The sequence below is a fragment of the Microcebus murinus genome, chromosome 5 (assembly GCF_040939455.1).
Source record: "Microcebus murinus isolate Inina chromosome 5, M.murinus_Inina_mat1.0, whole genome shotgun sequence".
In the NCBI taxonomy this organism is placed as follows: domain Eukaryota; kingdom Metazoa; phylum Chordata; class Mammalia; order Primates; family Cheirogaleidae; genus Microcebus; species Microcebus murinus.
In genome coordinates, this window is record NC_134108.1 from 82,119,481 (window position 1) to 82,142,070 (window position 22,590).

Below are 22,590 nucleotides of genomic sequence, written 5' to 3' on the forward strand. Positions count from 1 at the left end.
AGTTCATCTCAGCAGCAGCAAACTGAGAGCTCCTGGATTGGTTCTCGCTCTGAAGGCAGCTGGCAGAGTGTCACTGTGAAAGTTGGTGCCAGATTTAGCGATTGCTGGGGAAGAGCACCGAGCACGTTTGGCAGTGTTGCAGTTTAAAGAAACCCCACAGGAAAGAGCTGCACAGTTTGAAATGGGCTCTGAATTTAGCTACTGAGCAACCCAAACCCCAAATCTTCACCTTTAAGAGGACGGTTTTACCCCTAGATATTATTCTTGGCTTCCTACTCTGGAGGATCATTTTAAGCCAGGAAAATAAATAAAGCTACATTCTTGTAATTATGTGAGACTGCTTCCTTGGTAGGGGGGAGAAGAGTTTCTTGTGTGGTCTGCTTTTTCTGAGTCTCATGGCTACTATTGTTTCTGTTGTTTCATAGGTGAACAGATGGCTCAGCTCTTTTAATCATATTAAATCGCATATAATTTAATCATGACATGAATGAGTAAGACTGTTTTCAATTTCATGTGTATTATGTCAATTGATATAAGCAATATGAATTACTTCACACTATTAAAATATTACCTAACTTTTCTGATAGTAAAAGAAATAAACAAACAAAAATGAAGGTTTGTCATTTGCTATTCGATAAAAGAAAAGTATAGACTACAGACCCAAATTTCAGTCCCAATGACTTTCTATTGGAATCTTCTAACTCCTAAAGGTTCACTTAATCTCTATAATTGTTTTAGCCTTTTACCTTCAAATTACTTTGTTTCAGTTTTGGGGTGTTGTAGAAGCTTCTCTAGATGATATTTCATGTACATGATCTGAAAAAATGTAGCAGCATTTCTTTAACATGCAAATAGGAAAGAAAGGAAAGGGAAATTATATGCCAGACACCACAATCCCACGCCTTCACAGCTGATACTTCCTTTCAGCCTCGTGCCTTCCCCTTTGGGGCAGACAATATTTCAGTGTCATAGATGGGGACCATGAAGCTTTAAGAGCTTAAGCAACTTGCTCAAGATCTTAACAATAAGTGGCAGCGCTGGGAATGAAACGAAGTCACTTGATTTGAAAGCTAGTCCTCATTCCAATCCACCACTTTGCCTCCACCCTTAATGGCCTTACTAAGCAAAGAATAAGATAGTTTAAGTGAAGGAATGGATCGAAACATTTATTTCCAACTGGTCAGAAATTAAGTTGCTACAGCATAATCTTCTACCTCTTATGATTTAGATAAAATATAAGAAATAAAAGGTAATGAGATAAGTTTTCATTTTAAACATTTATTCAAGACATATTGAACTTCCTTGCTACTGGTTTGACAATCTTGCAAGGGGATCCTGAGAGTGTGAAAGGAGACGGAGGTGGAACGAGCCCATCTACATGCCTGTGTCTAGATATCCGTCTTGACAACTGACAGAAGAACCATGCTGCCACCCAGAGTGAGGGACAGCTGGGAGGGGAGAGTGAGGCTCCAGCAGAAGAATTTTGGGTAACAGCAAGCCAGAGTTTGTCAATCTCCCTTATGAACTCTCTGTGTCTGAACTTGTCTGATGCCATCTCACTCATCGGATATCATGCTCTTGTTAACCCCTTAAATCTCTGCATGGACTAACAGAAGCACATGTGCAGATTAAAGCTGATACCAATATTCATAGTATAATTGCAATTATGCTAAATCAGGAAAGTCTAATCTGGAATGAGAGGTAGAGTTTATATTCCCCTGCCAAAGAAGTGAAATGACTACTGAGAGAAGCGAGGTTGGTGTTTTCTGGGGAAAAGTATATAGGAATATGAACATATTGTCTACTATTCACCACAGGCTCCGTTCCGTGTAAACCATATGCCCAATAACTTCTCTCCATCTTTTTCTATTTGAAACTTTCACTTTCTTAATCCTTCAACTTCATTATTCCCTCAAGACCCCATTAAGTTCTACAGTCTCTTACCACCTACTCCTTCTTCTGCAAAGACCAACTAAAACCCCTGACCCATCTTTGACTAAGGGAAGGCTCTGACACACACGTTTCTATACTAATGATCATACCTAATTTCCCTGTGAGTGGTCAAGCTTTGAGGTTCACGCAACTCTTTATCTGAACTATAGATATATTATATGCAATACGGACTCTTTTCAAATCATTGTCTAGTTTTTTAATCACTACTGGCTTTATTTACTTTCTTAAATTGTTTCTTAAATACTTTCTTAAATTGAGGAGAATATTGGTTTTAAATTAGATAGGAAAGAATGCTTGTCTGTTTTACATATTCACTGTCATATGCTTGTAAATAATTTTGTTCATCTGTACGTTTCATGGAAATCATATGACTAAATGGGAAATTGGTAAAAAAAAAAGGTGAAGGGGAAAGGAAGAAGGAAGGAAGGAAGGAAAGAAGGAAGGAAGGAAGGAAGGAAGGAAGGAAGGAAGGAAGGAAGGAAGGAAGGAAGGAAGGAAGGGAGGGAGGGACAAAAGAAAGAAGGAAAAAAAGAGAGAAAAAACAGTTCATTTTTATTTTAAGCATTTTGTTACAAAATTGCTTCACAGGTTTGGATCAAGATTTTCGGACCTCATCTGGTGCAGCCTAGACCTCCTGCCAGTGCTTAGAAAGGAGAAAAGAGGAGCTTGTCCCTGTTAGTGACAGTAAAGAACACACATAGAATTCTCACACACTGGTACAACAAAATTATCCACTTAAGCATTTTCCTTTTTTCCTTCTATTTGGGGAAAGAGTTTTATTGTAGCTTATTTTGTATCACAATCTTGTTATTTTCCCCCTCTGACATCAAGCTGTAAGATTGTCCTAGAGCCAGACACAGCTAGAGACAGAGAGATGAGAAGAATGTGCAGGCACCAAGGAAGTGGTTTCCTAGCAACAGTAACTATTTCAAAGGTTTCATAACTCTTGTGTCGTTTCAATTTCCATAGCAATGTGGGGAATAGTAAATAGTATATGTTGTTATCTGCTTAATCTAATGAATTTTAATCAACCCATGATGGATAAATGAAGGAAACATCTATACTTGTTCTTTTAGATCCTATCTTATTAGTTGCTATACATATTAGCTTCTAAGATCTAGGTTTTGTTGCTGGAAGTAATGTGTTATGACAAATCAGATGGCTTTTTTAAAATTCTTACTCCCTCTTTCTGTTTTCTCCTTTTTTCCAGAGGCATTTACTAACACAATTCAAAAGAAAAAGTTATTCCTGAAGAAGAAACTATATTTTCAAAAATACAAATTTGATGAAATTTAAATATTAAAATTTCAGGTCTGGAGGTCAGAAAAAATAGTTACGCAAAATTCGATTTTTCTGAGTGGAATATAATTGAATTGGAAGTACCAGAGTGATCATTTTGCCTTTCTCTCCTGATCTGAAATGATTTTATTTTTAAAATTGGACCCACTAAAAGCAAAGACACTTTTAAAATAAATCAGACTCCATACATACCACATTGAAAATGCTACAGTTATACTATTTGATTTTTTTTCTTCTTAAACTTTTTCATGTGGCTATCCAATTTTCCCAGCACCATTTATTAAATAGAGCTTCATTTCCCCAGTGTGTAATGTCTTTTTTGTAAAAGATCAGTTGGCTGTATGGGGATGGTTTTATATCTGGGTTCTCTGTTCTGTTTTATTGGTCTATGTCTCTAGTTTTCAGCCAATAACATGCTGTTTTGGTTACTAAAGCCTTATAGTATAGTTCGAAGTCTGGTAATGTGATGCCTCCAGATTCATTCTTTTTGTTTAAGATTGTTTTGGCTATTTGGGCTCTTTTCTGGTTCCAAATGAAGCATAGAATTATTTTTTCTAGATATGTGAGACATGATATTGGTATTTTGATGGGGATTGCACTGAATCTGTAAATCATTTTGGGCAGTATGGATCTTTTAACAATGTTGACTCTACCAATCCATGAGCATGATATGTTTTTCCATTTGTGTTGTCTGCAATTGTTTCCTCAGTATTTCATAGTTTTCCTTGTAGAGATCTTTCAACTCTGTTAAGTATATTCATAGGTATTTTATTTTCTTGGTAGCTACTGTGAATGGTATTGAGTCTTTGATTTGACTCTCAGCTTGACTGTTATTGGTGTATACTAACAGTACTGATTTGTATACATTGATTTTGTAACATGACACTTTGCTGAATTAATTTCTTAGTTCCAGGAGTCTCTTGGTGGAGTCTTTGGTGTTTTCTATACATAAGATCATATCATCAGCAAAAAGTGATAGTTTGACCTCCTCTTTTCTCATTTGGATATTCTTTATTTCTTTCTTTTGCCCGATTGCTCTCTGGCTAGGACTTCTAGCACTATGTTGAATAGAAAATTAGTGATAGTGGGCACCCTTGTCTTATTCCAGTTCTTAATGGGAATACTTTCAAATTTTCCCCATTCAGTATGATGTTGGCTATGGGTTTGTCATAAAAGGCTTTTATAATCTTGACATATATTCCTTCTATGCCTACTTGGTTGAGGGTTTTTATCATGAAAGGGTGCTGAATTTTGTGGAATGCTTTTCTGCATCTATTGAGATGATCATACAGTCTTTGTGTTTGCTTCTATTTATGTGGTGAATTACATTTATTGATTTTCAGTATATTGAACCATCCTTACATCCCTGGGATGGAGCCCACTTGGTCATGGTGGATTATTTTTTGATGTGCTGTTGAATTCAGTTTACTAATATTTTATTGAGGATTAAACAACAGCATTATAATTTCTGGGGACTTCAACATTCCATTGACAGAACTGGAAAGAAACAGTGGACTTAAATGGGACTCTAGAAAAAGGGGCTAACAGACATTTATTATTTATCTATGGAATTCAGCAAAACCAGTACTAAGGGGAAAATTCATAGCCTTACATGCCTACATCAAAAAGACAAAAAGATCACAAATTAACAATCTAATGACAAAGCTCAAAGGCCTGGAAAAGGAAGAACAAACCAAACTCAAAGCCAGTAGGAGAAAAGAAATAATAAAGATCAGAGAAAAACTAAACAAAGTGGAAAACATAATAAAACAACAACAACAAGAAACAATTCAAGGGATCAATGAAACAAAAAGTTGGTTCTTTGAAAAGATAAACAAAATTGATAGACTTCTTGCTAGATGAACCAGGAATAGAAGAGAAAGGACCCAAATAAGCTTAATCAGAAATGAAAAAGGAGATATTGCAACTGATACCACAGAAATACAAAATATCATCTGTGAATACTATGAAAATCTCTATGCATATAAACTGGAAATTGTAGAGGGAATGGACAAATTTCTAGAAACACACAACCTCCCAAGACTCAAACAAGAAGACATAGAATTCTTTAACAGATGAATAATTAGCAATGAGATTGAAGCAATTATGAAAAATCTTCCAACCAACAAAAGCCCCAAACCACATGGATTCACAGCTGAATTTTACCAGACCTAGAAAGAAGAGCTGGTACTCATACTGAAGAAATTATTCCATAACATTGAGAAGGAGAGAATCTTCCCCTATTCATTCCATGAAACTATTAGGTTATCAAGTATGGAATGTCTGATTTCCTTAAGTTCTAAGTCTGACAGTTGATATATCTGAAGGTACACCCTCATTCTTTCAAACATACATTTTGGCTTGAGATTATCTTTCAATTTCTTTTTAGAGAAATTTTTGTGCAACCATGGCTAAGTCAAAAATTTGTGTAATTTTTTAAATATGAGTTCCTTTGTGTAACCAACGCATCACAGACAGTTCAAAACATCAACAGAGTGTTTGGGAAGGATGTGGCTAATGAACACATAGTACACAGATGGTTTGATAAGTTCCATTCTGGTTATTTTAATTTTGAAAATGAGCCACGTGGGTGACCTGAGACCAAGGTGGATAATGATGAGCTGAAAGCTGTATGGAAGTATATCCATCTCAACCTATGTGTGAATTAGCTGCAAGGTTTGATATTACTATTCCATAACATTGGATCATTTGAAACAAATCTGCAAGGTAAAAGAAGGTGGATAGATGGGTACCACATCAATTAAATGAGTGTCATAAGAGAAGTGGTCTCAAAGCTTGCCTTTGTTTGCTGTCACAATGTAAAGATAAATAAGCCATTTCTACACTGTATTGTTACCTGTGATGAAAAACGGATTTTTTTTGACAATTGCAAGCATTTCGCACAATGATTAGATAAAGATGAAGTGCAGAAACACAGTCCAAAACTGAAACATAGTCAAATAAAGCTACTGGTGTCTATTTGGTGGTCCAGCATGGATATTATCCACTATAGCTTCATAAAACCTGGTCAATAGATTACAGCAGATGTCTATGCAACCAAAGAGATGAAATGATAAGGATGTTTGTGATTCAGCAGCCAAGATTGATCAATAGAGACAGGTAAATCCTCTTGCAAGATGACATGTTGCAAAAAACAATGCTGCTCAAACTACAAAAGTTGGACTTGGAAACTTTCTGTTATTCACTGTATTCACCAGACCTTGCACCAACTGACTACCACATCTTCCAGACTTTGGACCACTTCTTGCAAAGAAAAAGATTCAATTCTCAAGAATCTGTGGAAAATGTCTTTGGCAATTTCATCACTAATTGCTCTCCAGGCTTCTTCACTGCTGGCATAAACAAGCTACTGGTAAGACAGTAAAACTGTGTCAATAGTTTAGGCACATACTTTGATTAATTGTACTGCTTCTTGTTTGAGATATAATAAACTAAACTTTTGATTTGAAATCAGACATTTCATATATAATGACCTAGCAGTATCACCTTGAAAAGAGAGCCAGGAAAGGACACATGCAACAAAAAAAGAAAACTACAGACCAATATCCCTTATGAATATAAATGCTACAAGTTATTTTTAAGGTTCAATGAAAAGAAAAGGAACATGTGATTTTTCATTTCAGTGTTGGAACTAAAGAATGTATGGCATTTTGATGTTAATTTATCAGCTAGAAAATTATTCAATTTGAACTAATAATTTCAAATGCAAAATAGATACATCCATATTTTTATTCTCCATTGATACAGAAATATATATTTACAGACATCTACTTTAGTAGAAACATTTATTATATGATTTGATTTAATTGCCCTTAAATGATCTTTTTGACAGTTAATAGTCCAATTAGCAAGTATGGAAAAATTCTGATGGAAATCAAGAATTTTGTGCCAAATATTTTTCTTTATGTGAGCGGTAAAATTTTGATAATTAGCCATCATAATATGTCAATACAAAATCTGAATATTTTGATAATAGCCTAAGACTACTTGGGAAGTTTATTTCTGAAAAGAAAAAGAGAAGCTTATTTAGAGATACAGTACTTTTGTATTCTTTAGCACCTAAGATATTAATATCTTCTGAAAACTGCATGTAAGTATATTATGTGTCTTACTTAAAACCTGCAACATTTCAGCCTTAATTGTCAATCAAAAATGCATTATCCATCTACTCTTCAGAATATTTTTGTTACTTAAATATATTGTAGAAAATATTAATACAGAAGACCCCCACAAGATAATTATAGTTGGAGAAGAACATAAGCTAAATTATTATTCAATTTCCTTTTAACTTTTATTCCTTTGTCTTATAAACAACTCCATACTTGGAAGTTTTCAATGCTGATGTTCTAGCTAGAAATTTGTGATGAAGGTTTGGCAACTGTAAACTACACCATATTTTTTAAATGAAGGAATACTCCCCTCCTCTTGCAATGTGAAGTCACTCTTCAACTCTTTTCATTGTTTTTCTTCATTGAATGCTCTTAGAATAGACATGTGGGTTTATTGCTGACATCTGTATCTTACTGAAATAGCTCAGATTGTTCTCCCCATCTGACAAATCAGGTAAAAGCTTTTGGTTCCTTCCACACGCCATTGTGAAAACTCTGTGGTGTGCATTTATATGCACAAGTGTCTCTTTACAATGTGTACATCATAATAAAGTTCTCAAACAAGCTAGATAATGTAAAGTGACAGAATAGACCATTTTCTCAAAATCACTAGCATGGCACTGTGTCAGTGTGTGTTTTTGTCACCACTCATCCCTAGAGTAAATGCTAAAATGACTCATAAACCTTGTATACACCGTGTCAGTGCTTGTAAGCATTCAGAATAATTTGCACACAGGTTGGAAAACAACATTTTATCCCGAAACAACTCAACTCTGAAATTCTCTTACTGCTCTGGATGAATTTGGAGCTGGTTAATGTCTCCACTCATGAAAGCCAACTTCTTCCTTCCCTCCCTGCTGACAGTAAACCTCAATCATGACCCAGACAAATGCTATGACTGTAGGTCTACAGTTCTTGGGGACAATTATTGCCTATCATGCCCCACTGTGTACATTTTTAGTATTTATTGAGAGTAAACGTCCACATGAAAATCATTAATCTTTAGTAACGTTAACCCCAACTTAGTACAGAGACAAATGAATTATTCATTACTATCCAACATTTTCTATTTAAAATAAAATTAGTTAATATGAGGAATGAGGATTTGCTGAGTGAAGAAACATGGGTTTACTATGTTTATGAAGTATGTCATTTAAACATATGTTACTCGACCCTCTTATCCACCAGTTGTTTTAACAGACTTATCTACACCAATCACTCCATGTGTCCTCTCTTGAATCCACTTTTCCTGCCTGTTGGCACCTCTGGCCAGGTTTCCCCTTGCATAGTCCCATCTGTTTTAAATATGTCATTTTCAGAGTGTCAGGGCCCTCCTGAGCTATCCCTTAAAGCTTCCCATCAGCTTTAACACCTAAGTGATTGTCAGTGGAAGAGACTAGCTTTAATCTGAAGAGCAAGATATTAAAATAAAAGATCATACTTGTTAGCAAACAAATACTCTTCCAACCATCACTCTTCTTTCTCTCAAGAATTATATTTCTTACCTCTCTTCGAAGAATGCAGTGGACCATGACAATAACAAAGCCTTGCAACGAATCAAACACAGCAAAAAGTATTTGAAACAATATGGAGCGTTTATCTGTCATGGCCAGAACTGCAGACATCCATGTCAAAGCCAGGAGAGGCAGCACCACACAGGAGCTCCAAAGAGATGCCCTGTTGAGAGACACAGAAAACAACATAATGTAGCTGCACGTTACGCCCCAGGCCATAACCAAACCCCCATTCAACAAAGCATTCTCATATGTGGCACCAAGATCATTAACTTGGAAACCACAAAACAGATAACATTTGAGAGTTCTATTTATTTTTTTATAGACCATCCCATAATAGTTATAAAAGCAGTTGCCAATTATGAATATTTAAGTATGCTCTTAGCTCTAGTATTAGCAAACATATTTTTTTTCATCATAGCATTTTCTCACATGCACTGTAAAAGATTTGTAACAAGAAGATGTAAATGATTGGGACTAACATGGCATTACTGGCGGTGGTGGCTGACAAAGCTGTTGTTGAAACTACTCCACACTTGGCACATTTGAGCGTCAAACCGCTATGAGGCTCACTCATCTGACTGCAAACAAACAGAACACCCACAAAAAGAACAAAATATTGAATCGTCACCGAAAAAAAAAATTGCTGCTGTAAGTTAGCTTTTAAATACGATTTCATGCAGAAAATTATACTTATCAAAGATGAATGCTCATTGTTAAAGATGCATTTATACTGTATATTATCTTTGTAACATTTACCTTTTAATAATATGGGCTTTTGTTGCATGCAAAGCATATTTCCATCATTTATACCATAAATGGCCCTTGTGTCTATAGATCAAAGTTTCCCAATACACTGAGTTAAACATAAGCATGTGCTTGTGTAGACATACAGTGAAAACCCTTTATTCAGACCCCTGATAATCAAACATGTGAAGACTCTCAGCTTTAAGGATTTTCATTGTTATTTGTGGAAGTCACATACATCAGTTAAAACCTTCCAAAATGTAAACATTTATCTCAGAATTCCAATATAGAAATGAATATATTTCCGGAGTCTTCAATTATTTGTTGAACATGTAGCTTTTATTTCAACAGATTCATATTTTGAATTTTCTTATAGCACCCATGTATTGTCCATATTTTAAGATGATCTGAATATAGGGGCTGATGAACTTTGATGAAATATTAGTTGATAATAAAAAGAGTGATAGTTTTCTGCTTTAATAAAACACATTTAATATAATCATTAAGTTTAAAATATTCTTTCTGAAAATTAGTCATAGACTCTAACCTTATAGCATTCAAATGGTCTATTCTAGTCCAGAGGATTTTACAGGTAAATTCAAACAATTCAGATTCCATCTACTACATCAAAGAAACAAAGTCATGCTACACAGAGAAACTTTATATGCATTTTGCTTTAGAAAAATGTACCTTGAAAATGATGGTTTTATTAGAACATAAACAAAAACCAAAAAGGAGTTACTTGAATTAAGATTCGAAACATTTTGAAATAATATTCTGTGGTGTGTTTCTTTAGTCCATTCCCATGGGGTGTCTATATCTAAATTATGTTTGCCCTGTAAGTTTTTAAAAATAAATTATAGTGGAGTTGCATTACTATGTGTCTAATAAAAGTGGCAGAAGAGACAAAATTGTAAGAAGCTTGTAATTTAGAATGTCTGGTTCCTTTTAAATAAGTGTACTCATTTGTGACTAGTGCTTATGTGAGATAATAAATCTGAAAGCTACTAAGTATGTAGACTGATAAGCAGACCCCATGAGAAAAATCAAAGCTTTCAAAGTTGGGTGTAAAGATGGAATATAATACTAAATCATTCACTTTACTGATCCAGTTTAGGGCATATGTATCGGCCACATGAGCCCAAATTTTTCAAAATAATATGTAACCAATAGGCTATCCAGTTTAGTTTACAAAGCTTCCATGGACATGCTGATATGTTTGAAACTGCTCCCAAAGGAGTACTTAGACTAGGATTCTCCACAGTGGCTGCACATCAGCTATCTGGCCACAATCGCAAAGACTAATTTAAGGGGACCACAGGCTTCTGTCCTTTTTTAAAACTCCACAGATTATTGTGATGAACAAATAGGAACGAGCACCTCTGCCCTAACTGTACATTTGAGTTTCTTTAATCTTGTTAAATCTGAGCAGATTAATATTGAAAAGGTATGGATTAGTCATTTATTGTTTCCTTTATCACAAAAGACAAGCAATTTGGGACTTGAGCTTAGAACATGAATGTGGCTATCTTTCTCAACGTAAGGATACTTTGTCTTTAGGCTCTGAAACAAGATTGAAAAGCCAAAAATTACTAAAAATATTACTAAAAATTACTATATATATATATATATATATATATATATATATTTATGAGACAGAATCTCACTCTGTTGCCTGGGCTACAGTGCCGTGGCGTCAGCCTAGCTCACAGCAACCTCAAACTCCTGGGCTCAGTTGATCCTACTGCCTCAGCCTCTCGAGTAGCTGGGACTACAGGTATACACCACCATGCCCGGCTAATTTTTTCTACATATTTTTAGTTGTCCAGTTAATTTCTTTCTATTTTTAGTAGAGACTGGGTCTTGCTCTTGCTCAGGCTGGTTTTGAACTCCTGACCTTGAGCGATCTGCTGGCCTTGGCCTCCCAGAGTGCTAGGATTACAGGCGTGAGCTACTGGGCCTGGCCAAAAATAATTTTAAGTACACAACGTAAGCAAGTATTTTAGTCCTGAAAACTGTGATTTAATCTATGGATGAGTTTGTCTGATAATAAATTTTAAAGCAATATTTGAAATACTTGTCTTTATTTGAGTCCTATATAGACTTCCCCTATTCAGGGCTAACTGTTGAAAACTGTGCTTGCTGCTAACTGGACACATCCAGCTTTCTCTTATTGAATGTAAATAAAGTAGAAGAAAGATTAGTGATCTAGAGAGACGTATGTTTTTTGCCAGTTTATATTGACTACTTGCCAAGTTTATATGACTACTACAGAATTTAATATAATATGAAGAACACATAGTCTAGGATGCTAAATCAAGTTGCTGCAGTGAAAAATAAAATCTTGTTTCTTTGTTGTAGAGGAAATTATGCATTTATAAAATAAAAAGTTCAAACAGTTAAAAAAAAAGTTGAATTGTCTATATGTTTAAATGTAACCAATATATCTACCAGGGCATTTCACTACTCTTCCAAATTGTTATGCCTACTGGCATTATTACTATGGATCTTGAAATTGACAAATTCTAGAGTTACCTTCACAGTTTTATTTCCTTTAAGAAAAAATATGATCTGATGGGCTGATTGTTAATATTCTAAAATATTCCCTGGAATGGAAATATACCCCCCCAAAAAAAATCACATGTAATTTATAAAGGATTCTAGTAAATAGTCATCTTACTTTCAGGTAGATAAGATAAAGCAGTTTAAAATAGTAGATAAGAAAGATCTGCTGCAGAAAAGTAGAGAAAATTATATTTTCTTTTTAAGATGTTCTAAAAAGATACATGCCATTTTATCCTGTTCTCATTCTTTCCAGTTAGCATTTTACATAAGATTTGTTGTTATTTGCAATAAATCCCCCCTTGGTAAATATATTTTATGTATTAGAAAAAATTTAATACAATTGGGTATTATAAAACTTGTCAAGCTGTTGTATTATTTATTAAATATTCATTCATTCATTTATAAATATTTATTGAGTATCAACTATAAGCATGGTCATTTATAACAAATAATTATAAAAAGATGAAAGGGAAAAAAATTGAAAAAATTGGAAGAAGAAACATCTTGATACAATATTCAATTCTAAATAATAACATATTGCATAAGAAATGCTTAACATGTATATATATTCAAATAACCTGAAACGGTTTTATAATTAGAGAGATCAATTTTCAAGTCAATTAGCCTCCTGCTTAATGTTTCTTTAATTTTGATTATTTGTTCTTTACAGAAGTCTTTTTTTATTACTGTCCTCATTACTTCTCTGTGAACCAAAATTATTCAAACAAACATAGCTTTTAAACATTTTTTTTTCAATCATACTTTGGAACGGAGAAAAAACTTCAATCTATATTTACCTAAACTTCAATAGTATTTTATATTAGAAATATTTTTTAAAAACTAAAGTCATTAATTTGCTAATAGCCTTTTTATGTTTTAGACAGTAGCCAGAATTCTGCTTTTCTAACATATCTGTTTCTCTGGCAGTGGCCTTTGAACCAAAAATCACTGACCCAGTTTTGCCAATGAAACATATGTGACTTCTAAGAATATTTTTATAGTTACAGGTTTTAAAAATCATAATTTCTTAGTTAATATATAGAGTAAAATGGATAACTTCTAAATTCTTAAGATGGCAATATTGCCCTTTCTTCTAAAGCTGTTACCTCTAATAAAGAGCTTTATGAATCAAACTGGGTGTTATGTATAAAACAATTAAATGAGAAAAATATATTGACTATGAATTTAATAAATCCCGAGCACTATAGTCATTTTGATGCTCTCACCTCTTTCTGACCACCATGTCATGTGGATGGTGGAATCACAGACTCTTGATTGATAAGGACCTTTGAAAACAACCTAACCTGCTCAGTTTGGCTTCCTTATTTCACTCATTATAAGAATGATGAGTAAATGCTTGCTATGTGCTAGATACTCTAATGCATGCTTTATAAACACTATATATCACATACGCTATGAGGCAAAAATTATTTTCCCCATTTTACAGATGTAGACATTGAGTTGTGAAAAGATAAAGTAACATGCCCAAAGATATACACACAGTTAGTGAATTGCAGAGCTAGATATTGAATATGGTTTTGTTTGACTTCAAAGCTTTATCCAAACCACTAAAACCCCAATATTCTTTGTTTAAATTATATAATTTTATCCCACTAATAGCAGAGATGAGTTTCTATACCCAGTACTCAGTATGATCAATTTATTATTACATTATTATATTCTGGACAGAGATAACTGAAGAAGCTATTACTCCAATCCTCACCACATGTGGCAGACTACCAAGAGTAATTGTGTGAACACTTGATGTCCAAATAGTGTAGCAAGCTTATTTTCTGGGGGGAGGAAGAGAGGGACAAAAACCCACCTAATGGGTACCATGAACCCATTGGGTTCATTGATGGAGATGGGCACATTTATAGCCCTGACTCAAGCCATATATCCAAAACATCTGTACTCCCTTAATATTTTGAAATTTTAAAAAAAGGTGAAAATAAAAAAAAAGAAACTCAGTTTCTGTGCTAAGTTCAAGCTTTTCTATTTAGGATGTTACAAAAACTCATCTGTATTGGAAAAAGTCTATAAATGAGAGAAGTGATCCCCTCTCAGGAAGGATCCTCCAATGATGTTTTTATTACATTATTGCAGTTCTAATGTTTGATATAAATGATGTCAAATTTGTATATTGAAAGTCATTAAATACCGTCTTTTACTATGGAAAAAATACCTGGATTATCTTATCTTATAAATCATCATATAGATTATAAAAACACAAAGGACTTAAAATTCTCACCAGTAGGTGATCAAATACAGTGATTATTAAGTAATACTATAAATTATGAAAGAAAAGGAGAATAATTATAGGGATAAGTTTTGAATGAACATACAGTTTAACAGATCAGAAAATGCTATAAACATAAGAAAAGACATGAAGGAAAAATCAAAGGCATTAATATTTCATTCAGGTTTTCACAAATTTATAGGATGACGTGATAATGTAACCTTAAAAATCTGCTATCAATCTTCATATGAAATGTTATTAAGTTATCAGATATGATTATATTGTAATAACAGTAAAATTAAAGGAGATGCTTTTCTAAATTTTATAAGTAGTTAAAATGTGCAAGAAAAAAATTATAAATAACTCTTTCTAGCCAGTTATAGTTAAATGTCAAAACATAAAAATTTAATATATGACAAAAATAGTGATTATTTCACTATTTTTGATAAGTGATTATTTCAAGTGAAAATTTTTTCTGATATATACAATTAATTAAAAAATGCAGCATTTTTTCCCTATTTAGGTTTGCTTGTCCCAATTCTGTTCTGTCAAATACCAACATTTTGTTCAATCTACCTCCTCTCCTTTGGACCCAAACAAGGAGGACTTTGAGACTTTACCTAAAGACAACTATTTTGAGTCTAGCCTTCACATTTACTCTTACCTGACAAGAGACAAACAGGCAATATGCAAAATTAAGCTCAGATTTTCTCAATGATCTGCTATATTATTTTTAGGTTTTGGGTCATATTACTTAAAAATAGCACATTGAAAGCTTGAATGGCAGAATCTACCAGATGCACTAGTATATCAAGAACAAAGTTCAAGGCACAGTCAAATGCAGTCAATGATGATCTGGAATTGGAGTATGGGATTCACTGGCAAAGAACCTTCAAAATCCACCAATTGCAGCTTACCCGGCTCTGTGTTTGAGCTTTTTATCTAGGATCCCATCTCTGGAAACAAGTTTATTAAATACCAAAATGCCAATCACCATGTTGACCTGTCAAACAGAAACAAAGTTGACCTTTCAATGATATTGAAGGGAATCAGATCCTTGTTTCTCCTGAAAAACCAGCTTTAGTCAATTTGTAACCACTATAGAATTATATACTTGCATTAGTAGTGATATGTAGCACTTCTCAAACATTGTATAAGTGCATAAATGCATACCCAGTAATTTAACAGTGGTGTGCTACTTCAAAGTTGTTTGTTTGTTTGTTTTGAGAGAGAGAGTCTCACTCTGTCACCCTGAGTAGAGTGCAGTGGTGACATCATAGCTCACTGCAACCTCAAACTCCTAGGCTCAAGTGATCCTCTTGCCTTAGCCTCCTGAGTAGCTGAGACTACAGGCACACCATGCCATACTAATTTTTCCATTTTTAGTAGAGACAGTCTCACTCTTGCTCAGGCTGGTCTCATAGCTCACCACAACCTCAAACTCCTGAGCTCAAGCAATACTCTGGCTTCAGCCTCTTACAGTGCTAGGATTACAGGTGTGAGCAAAGTTTTAAAATACATTAAGTACATCTAGTTTCCATGCTTTGCAGTTTATAGTTGGGGGAAATTAACCTTCAGTTGCCTAACTCTTAAATGGCACCATATTATGCCAATCCAGCATTCTTCACTCTGAGTCACCCCTGAATAAAATCAATTGGTTAAATGTGTTCTCTCTCTGTCTTAGAGCCAAAAGATTTTGAATCTCAGAGTGTGAGGCTGGAGTGAGCTCTGGCAACCAAAGGTGTGGATGATTTGTCATTGTGCCCAGCAGGGAGGACAGAATGCCTAAATTCCTAATGCAGTATGGTTATTCTTTTTTGTGGATTGGGAGCATTCTGATGCATCCTGTTTTCTAGGCAAAAATGAAAGCCTGTGCAACTCACCAGAATCATTGAAACAACAGGCACTACCATCAATTCTTAAAATATGCTCTAGTGAACACTTAACATTTTCTAAGACTCTGATTCTTACTTACAAGATCTTTTGCATGATACAGCTGAAATAAAATTACACATATTTTTCTTTCTCAAGTAAAATTATAAAAAGCTGCAGAGAGATGTCTATTTGTCACAGCTCATTATGATGAGGAACTGTGGTTCTCTAATCTATCAACATTTCCTGATAAAGGAATCCAGTCCAATGGGGAAACCAAGATAATAATGGAAAAATATTTTCTTTTCTTTTTTTAATGCCTTTCTTGCCCCTTATCTTCCATGATTCCTGGGCAGCAGAATCTTGGTGCAAACCCAACACCTGCTAATGCAAACTGTGACTATGAAGCTGAAATATATTTAGTTGCTGATGTAAGGAAGATCCAAAGCACACCTCTTAAGTAGGGACTTAGGAGGTGTCTCTTTGTAGTTTCCTGACAGAATGCCATTTAATCAAGAGAATACTTATTCATCTTTGTAATTCTCATTATTTGAATTAAAAAATGTATTCCATGGATCTATTGATCTACAACTTAATCATGAGGGAACTTATCGCCACTGCAAAGACCATACTTTGGTGTTTCAATTATATGGGCACACTTTGTTTCTTCATTTTAAGGTTATATGTGTATTAACCTAGTAGCTTAGGGAAATGATTCAATTGATCAAATAAAAATTCAATGCAGCAGACAAAAATGCGTCTAATATTTTTGATTTCTCTACGCTCCAAGCCTCATGCCTTGGTTTTATTTTTCTTGTGAGTCATGGACAGTTTCTGCTCTCTGTTACAGCCTAGAGGAAGGAGAGCAAAATTTAAAGGAGAAAAAAAGCTATATACCCAAGTTATTAAGAAAGATGTTATTAGCTTCCAGTTTTTAAAATAAATTGTTCAAGAAACCACAGGATAATTTTCCAATTAGAAATCTAATTGCACAGTGACATGAATCTTTATAATTAATTCAGACCATTTCTTTCATTCCTTATTTTCTTCAAAGATTTATTGGACAAGAAAGAATTGTAATCAATAAATTCAGAGAGCGAAAGAGAAAGGCAAATTGTTAGGAAAATTTTCATGTTACCATAACTTAAGATTTTAACCAATGATTTTGTGATTCCAAAAAGGAAAAATTAAAATTCTTATGTATACCAAATGCCAGCAATTCTTAACCAGAGTGATTTTGTCCCCCAGGGAACATTGAAAAAGGTCCGGAGAAATTTTCGATTATTATAACTGGAGGATGCCACTGGTATATAGTAGGTAGAGAGGGACAGGATGCTGCTGAACATCCTTAAATACACAGGACAGTCTCTACAGCAAGAAAATACCCAGTCCAAAATGTCTGGATCACTGAGGTTGAGAAACACTATTAGATATTTTCTTTAGATATTTGGTAATGGCAGCCTTGAAGAGATCTCCCTATTAATAACTGTGGATCATACAAAAATAGTATAAAGTTTGTAAAATGATGATAAGTGATAAGATTCTATACATTAAAGAGGAAGAATTTATTAAAATTTACTCAAACTTTCTCACAGATCTGAAATTACTGTAAGAGAAATAGCACACTCCTAAGTTGAATATTCTTCAGTATTCAAAATGAGAATGTTTTAGAGTCATAAAAGACTGAACAGCAATTGACATTCAAATCAGAGTAATAGTTCATTGAACTTTAAAATTTCCACACAAGAAAGAAATGTATTATCAAAATTGCCACTCTAATTGAACCAAAGTAGTCTTCTTTTGCTAAGAAAACAAAATAAGTTGATGTCGATGTTTACCAGGACAACAGCGGCTGCAGGTCCAACAAAAGCATAGAGTAGTCCTCCTTCAAGAGAAAGCCAGCAGCTGAAAAAAACATGAGATAAAAACTAAGAAAAATTAGTGATAAGTATTAGAACCGCTATAGCATGATACAAATATCTTAGATTATACATTTAGCCTTGGAATTTTGGCACATTTCAAAGGTATTTAATTAAAGAAATACATAGAAGATGGAGAAAAAGCTAGAATTAGAGCATTTCATGAGTGAGAAGTACTATGCACCTCTCACTGAAAAGAAACTTTTATTATAAAGCCTTAAGTTCAGGCAGTTATATTATAACATTTTAGACAAATTACCCTTGTAGTGAGATTTCTATATTTACTTCTATTACAAAGGTGACTATTACTTACATTTTATAAAATGCTGCCTTATGTCCATCACAGCATTTTTCAAATATACATTAAAGTAAGAACAGTGTGTTTTTAGAGTCTTAGACGTGCCATTTACCTGCTCTTCCTTGAGGCCATTGAGATACTGGGAGAAACTGGTTTTAAAGTTGTCATTGCAGAGAATGGATAATCTACATTTGCATGCTTTTTTTACTTCTAATTTTACTTTTTCCTCATACTACTGAGAAAAATCACTGAAGATATGCTTTGAATAAAAATAAGTGCAGCTGTGTTTGTTTCAATGACTAGATTCACCAAGAGCTGTAGGTTTGCATTGATAGAGACATGATAACCCATTTGGGGAGAAATGTTCATTCTCTCACAGCAGAGGGAAGTGAAGAGGGAATGGTGCTCAACACTGGAGGCTTTGCAGGGTGGTGCATCTGCTCGTGCATAATACAGGAAAGTCAAGGGAAGGAAGTGTGAGGCACTACTGAAGCAAAGAGCCATGCCACTATTTTATGCACTTGTGTTTTGACATTTGACCCTTTGACTACTTTTTTCCAGTCCACAGAATCAGTGTGCTGCAGTTGAAAGTCACAACTTGTTGCAGTGACTCTTCTGTATCTGTTCTAACAATAAACTGTTCTATGGTAATTGTGATGCCACGTGGTTACATGCCTTATGTATATGTCAAAATTTACAAAATTGTATATTTAATAGAGTGAATGTTACTGTATGTAAATATGTTAATTAAAAATTTGTATCTAGTAACTATATATGTGTACACATACAAATGAATATTATCAATACATGCATATACATATATGTGTATATTCAAAGCCTACATTTAGTTATTGCTCCTTGCAATAACAACAGACAGATAAAATTTTACTTCCACTCTTTGAGGTGGACAATTTCATAGCTATTATTTTCTTATAAAATACCTGGAGGAAAAACACTTTAGTCTGGCAGAACACTTAGCTTATTATCTTTGAGAATGTGACTAAATTTCCACTGTAGTTTTGTGTAAGCTAATCTTCTAGCTGAGATTTAGTATATCATTTAAGGTACACTAACAGAGATTTAATAGATCTTTTAAGTTATTTTTTCCCTAGGGGTTTATAATGTTATTAAAAAATGCATAGTTATAAAATAAATACATTACTCAATGCATTGTATTTGGCTTTAATTACAAACTCTTTGAAAGTAGGAATCATAACATCTATAATTCTACTTCTTTCCATAATCCCAATACAATGCCTTTCAAATACTAGATTCATCCCCAAATAGTTATACTACTGTAAAAATTAATAACTTAAGGTAATAGTGCTGTAGTAAGCAGTGCTCTGCAGTATATGCTACTAGAATTTTAAAAAATAATATAGATTGCATTAAAAAAAACCCAAATGTTCTGACAACAGAAACTCTTCAAATTCTTTAGAAGTTTCTTTAGGATGGGCAGGTGAAGTGATATCTCTTAGTATGTTTGCAATTTGGATGAAACCATCAGAAAGCCTAATTAGCAGTGATTTCTCACTCAAACTTGAAGACAATTAAACAGAACATCGTACTTTAAAACTTGTGCCTTTATAAGATGTGCATCTCTTTCCCCATTTTTTGATTGCCTCCTCAACTTGAAAGCAGATGAAGGAAAACATGAAAAAGCATTGTTTTAAATTTGAAATATCAAATTCAAACTTTATAAATTTTCTCATAGAGTTCATCAGCACTACAGCTATAAAATGGGCTGGCATTTCTCCACATTCTATATTTTTCCATAGCCCATCCATTTTCCAATGCGGAATCTATTGATTCTTCTGATCTATAATGTTTAGCATGTATTACTCTAACATAGCAACAAAACTTGAACTAACATGACAAATTTAGTTAATAACAATATACATTATTATCAGTGAAATTAGCTGCTCAGAGCAGAATCATGTTCTAAAAGGTAAATATGTCAAGATCTATCCAGTTCTAAAAAAAAGTACTTGAGATTGAATGTGCACTGTAAATACTGAAATATATAAAAAGGCAAATACACGGGTCTTATTAAGAAATGGGGAATTGAAATAAGGATTCTTAACACAGCATTTATTTCTTAACCTTTGTGTATTTAAGCTACCTTACATCATTCTACACTCATGCAATTTCTACCATTAATGACTCAGTGACAAAATGCAAGCCATCACAAATGCCAAACCAAGACTAATGAAGTCTATTTGATGATTTGCTTAATTATGAACATGATTTATCACTGTGGATGGACTTACTAGTGATCTGTGCCATATCCTTTCGTCCTGGTGAAGCCTACAGATGTGGCCACTACTAATGCTGGTAAACCTGTAAGAAAAGCAAAGCCACACTTCACATTCAGCTCTAACTACTGTGCGTATTGGCCCAAGAAAAGCCAGGACGAACTCCAGATGCCTAAATCAGAGCAACTACCTTTGGATGAATCACTTAACAAAGTATGTTTCCATTGCAAAATTTCTTTCAAGTACAAACATATGACAGTGACACCTGAGTTTTTAACTTACTGTACTTCTCTGATGTTGCTAGGTTACCACCACATTTGACATGGGTTGAAAGGGAAGTAATAACAGAGATTTAGTATATCTTTTAAGATATTTTTTCCTCAGGGGTTTATACTGTTATAAAGGGAATGTATAGTTACAAAATCAGAAAGGCAAAAACTGGATGTTCTGGTGTGAGGGAATATCACAGAAGTGGAGCATTCAGTTGGCCACACATGGATCCACATCAAGTTGTACTTATAATAAGATGAAAAAATAAATATTATCAGTTAACCATTTCTTTATAATTTACTTATAATAACAAGAATATAGACACAGGGAATTCAATTACTGGCATACCTGCACTAATTCTGACCTAACATCTTTTTTTAGTTTATTTTTATGTGAATCGCTCTTACCTCTTTTAAGTTCAATGGAGCCTCCTTATGCTTTGGTAAATAGACCTCTGTTTAATCTCTGCTGTTTAAGGTTTTTCTAAGTTTTGGTCATGCTTCTTTTCAGGAACATTATGTTTGCCTTTTCAGGTTGTATATTTGGCCTAAAATTTTCTAGGTTTTTAGTAGGGATCCTTTAAAATCAAAGGTAAACATGAAAAAATATTGGGCTTTTTCTAAAACTAGCTTCTTTAAATTAACTAGGCTATCATTAGAATTGGCCCTACAGTATAGATTTTTGAGATGTCCATGTCATAAGATAATTTGAGAGAAACTTTTCCTAATCAATACAGATAAAGATTTAATGAATTCTCAGTCTGTTAGCAATTCTGTTTCTACTTTTGAGAACCCCACTGACTAGCTGCAATGACTAGCCATACTCTACATGGGTTTCTCCCTGTGATATTTATTCCTTAATTTTTTTTTGAGAATTCTTACAATGGAATCCTCAAAGTTTTCTTATAGGGAGTACATGCCTAGTGAACCAAAATGCTGTGGGCTCTGAATATTTTAAAATATTTGCATTTTCAGAAAATATTAACAGAAAGCACTTTGTTTTTCTGCCTGTACATATCTCAGGTCTCATCTCATACTATGTAGGCTCAATACTTACTCCTTTTTAAAGTTCCAAATGACCAATGAATGTTCAAAAATGACCACCTTCATGTATTTCCACTTGCATAATTATCAAATTAGACACAAATCACTTTCTGCTGTTTCACAATATAAGGGTTCAAAGTCATTTTAACAAGAGCATGAAAGGGTATATTAATATGCTTACCCCATCCAAGGCACAAAAAGCGTTTCCTTATAAGCCGTGTCCTAATTTTTCCAGTTACAGCCATGTATGATTGCCACGCCTCAGTCAAAACCCAACAGAACGAAGCCAGGAAAAAAAAGTGCAAAAATGCAGTGGTGGTTGTACAGATGCTCTGTGGAAACAAACAAAAACAGACTCACACTGAACCTGTTTGGGGTGGGTGGTGAGGAAATTATGTGTCCTTCAGAGGATTGTTAACTTTTGACTCATTGCTTTTATTTCAAATATCTACCTCTTCTCTAATTTACAGAAATTAAAAACCCTAT

At 34.0% G+C, this 22,590-nt stretch overlaps 1 protein-coding gene across 2 annotated transcripts in view; it reads right to left on the minus strand.

Annotated features, from left to right (window-relative positions):
* The window catches only part of ADGRB3 (adhesion G protein-coupled receptor B3), a 682,014-nt gene that overhangs the window by 44,618 nt on the left and 614,806 nt on the right, over positions 1-22,590 (minus strand). For both annotated transcript variants that reach the window (XM_012752559.2, XM_012752558.3), the window contains 6 exons: positions 22,286-22,436; positions 20,807-20,876; positions 18,158-18,224; positions 15,365-15,450; positions 9,379-9,477; positions 8,888-9,059 (listed from right to left, as the gene is read on the minus strand). In XM_012752559.2, coding sequence (XP_012608013.2) covers positions 8,888-9,059; positions 9,379-9,477; positions 15,365-15,450; positions 18,158-18,224; positions 20,807-20,876; positions 22,286-22,436 — 645 coding nt within the window. The remainder of the gene's footprint in view (positions 1-8,887; positions 9,060-9,378; positions 9,478-15,364; positions 15,451-18,157; positions 18,225-20,806; positions 20,877-22,285; positions 22,437-22,590) is intronic.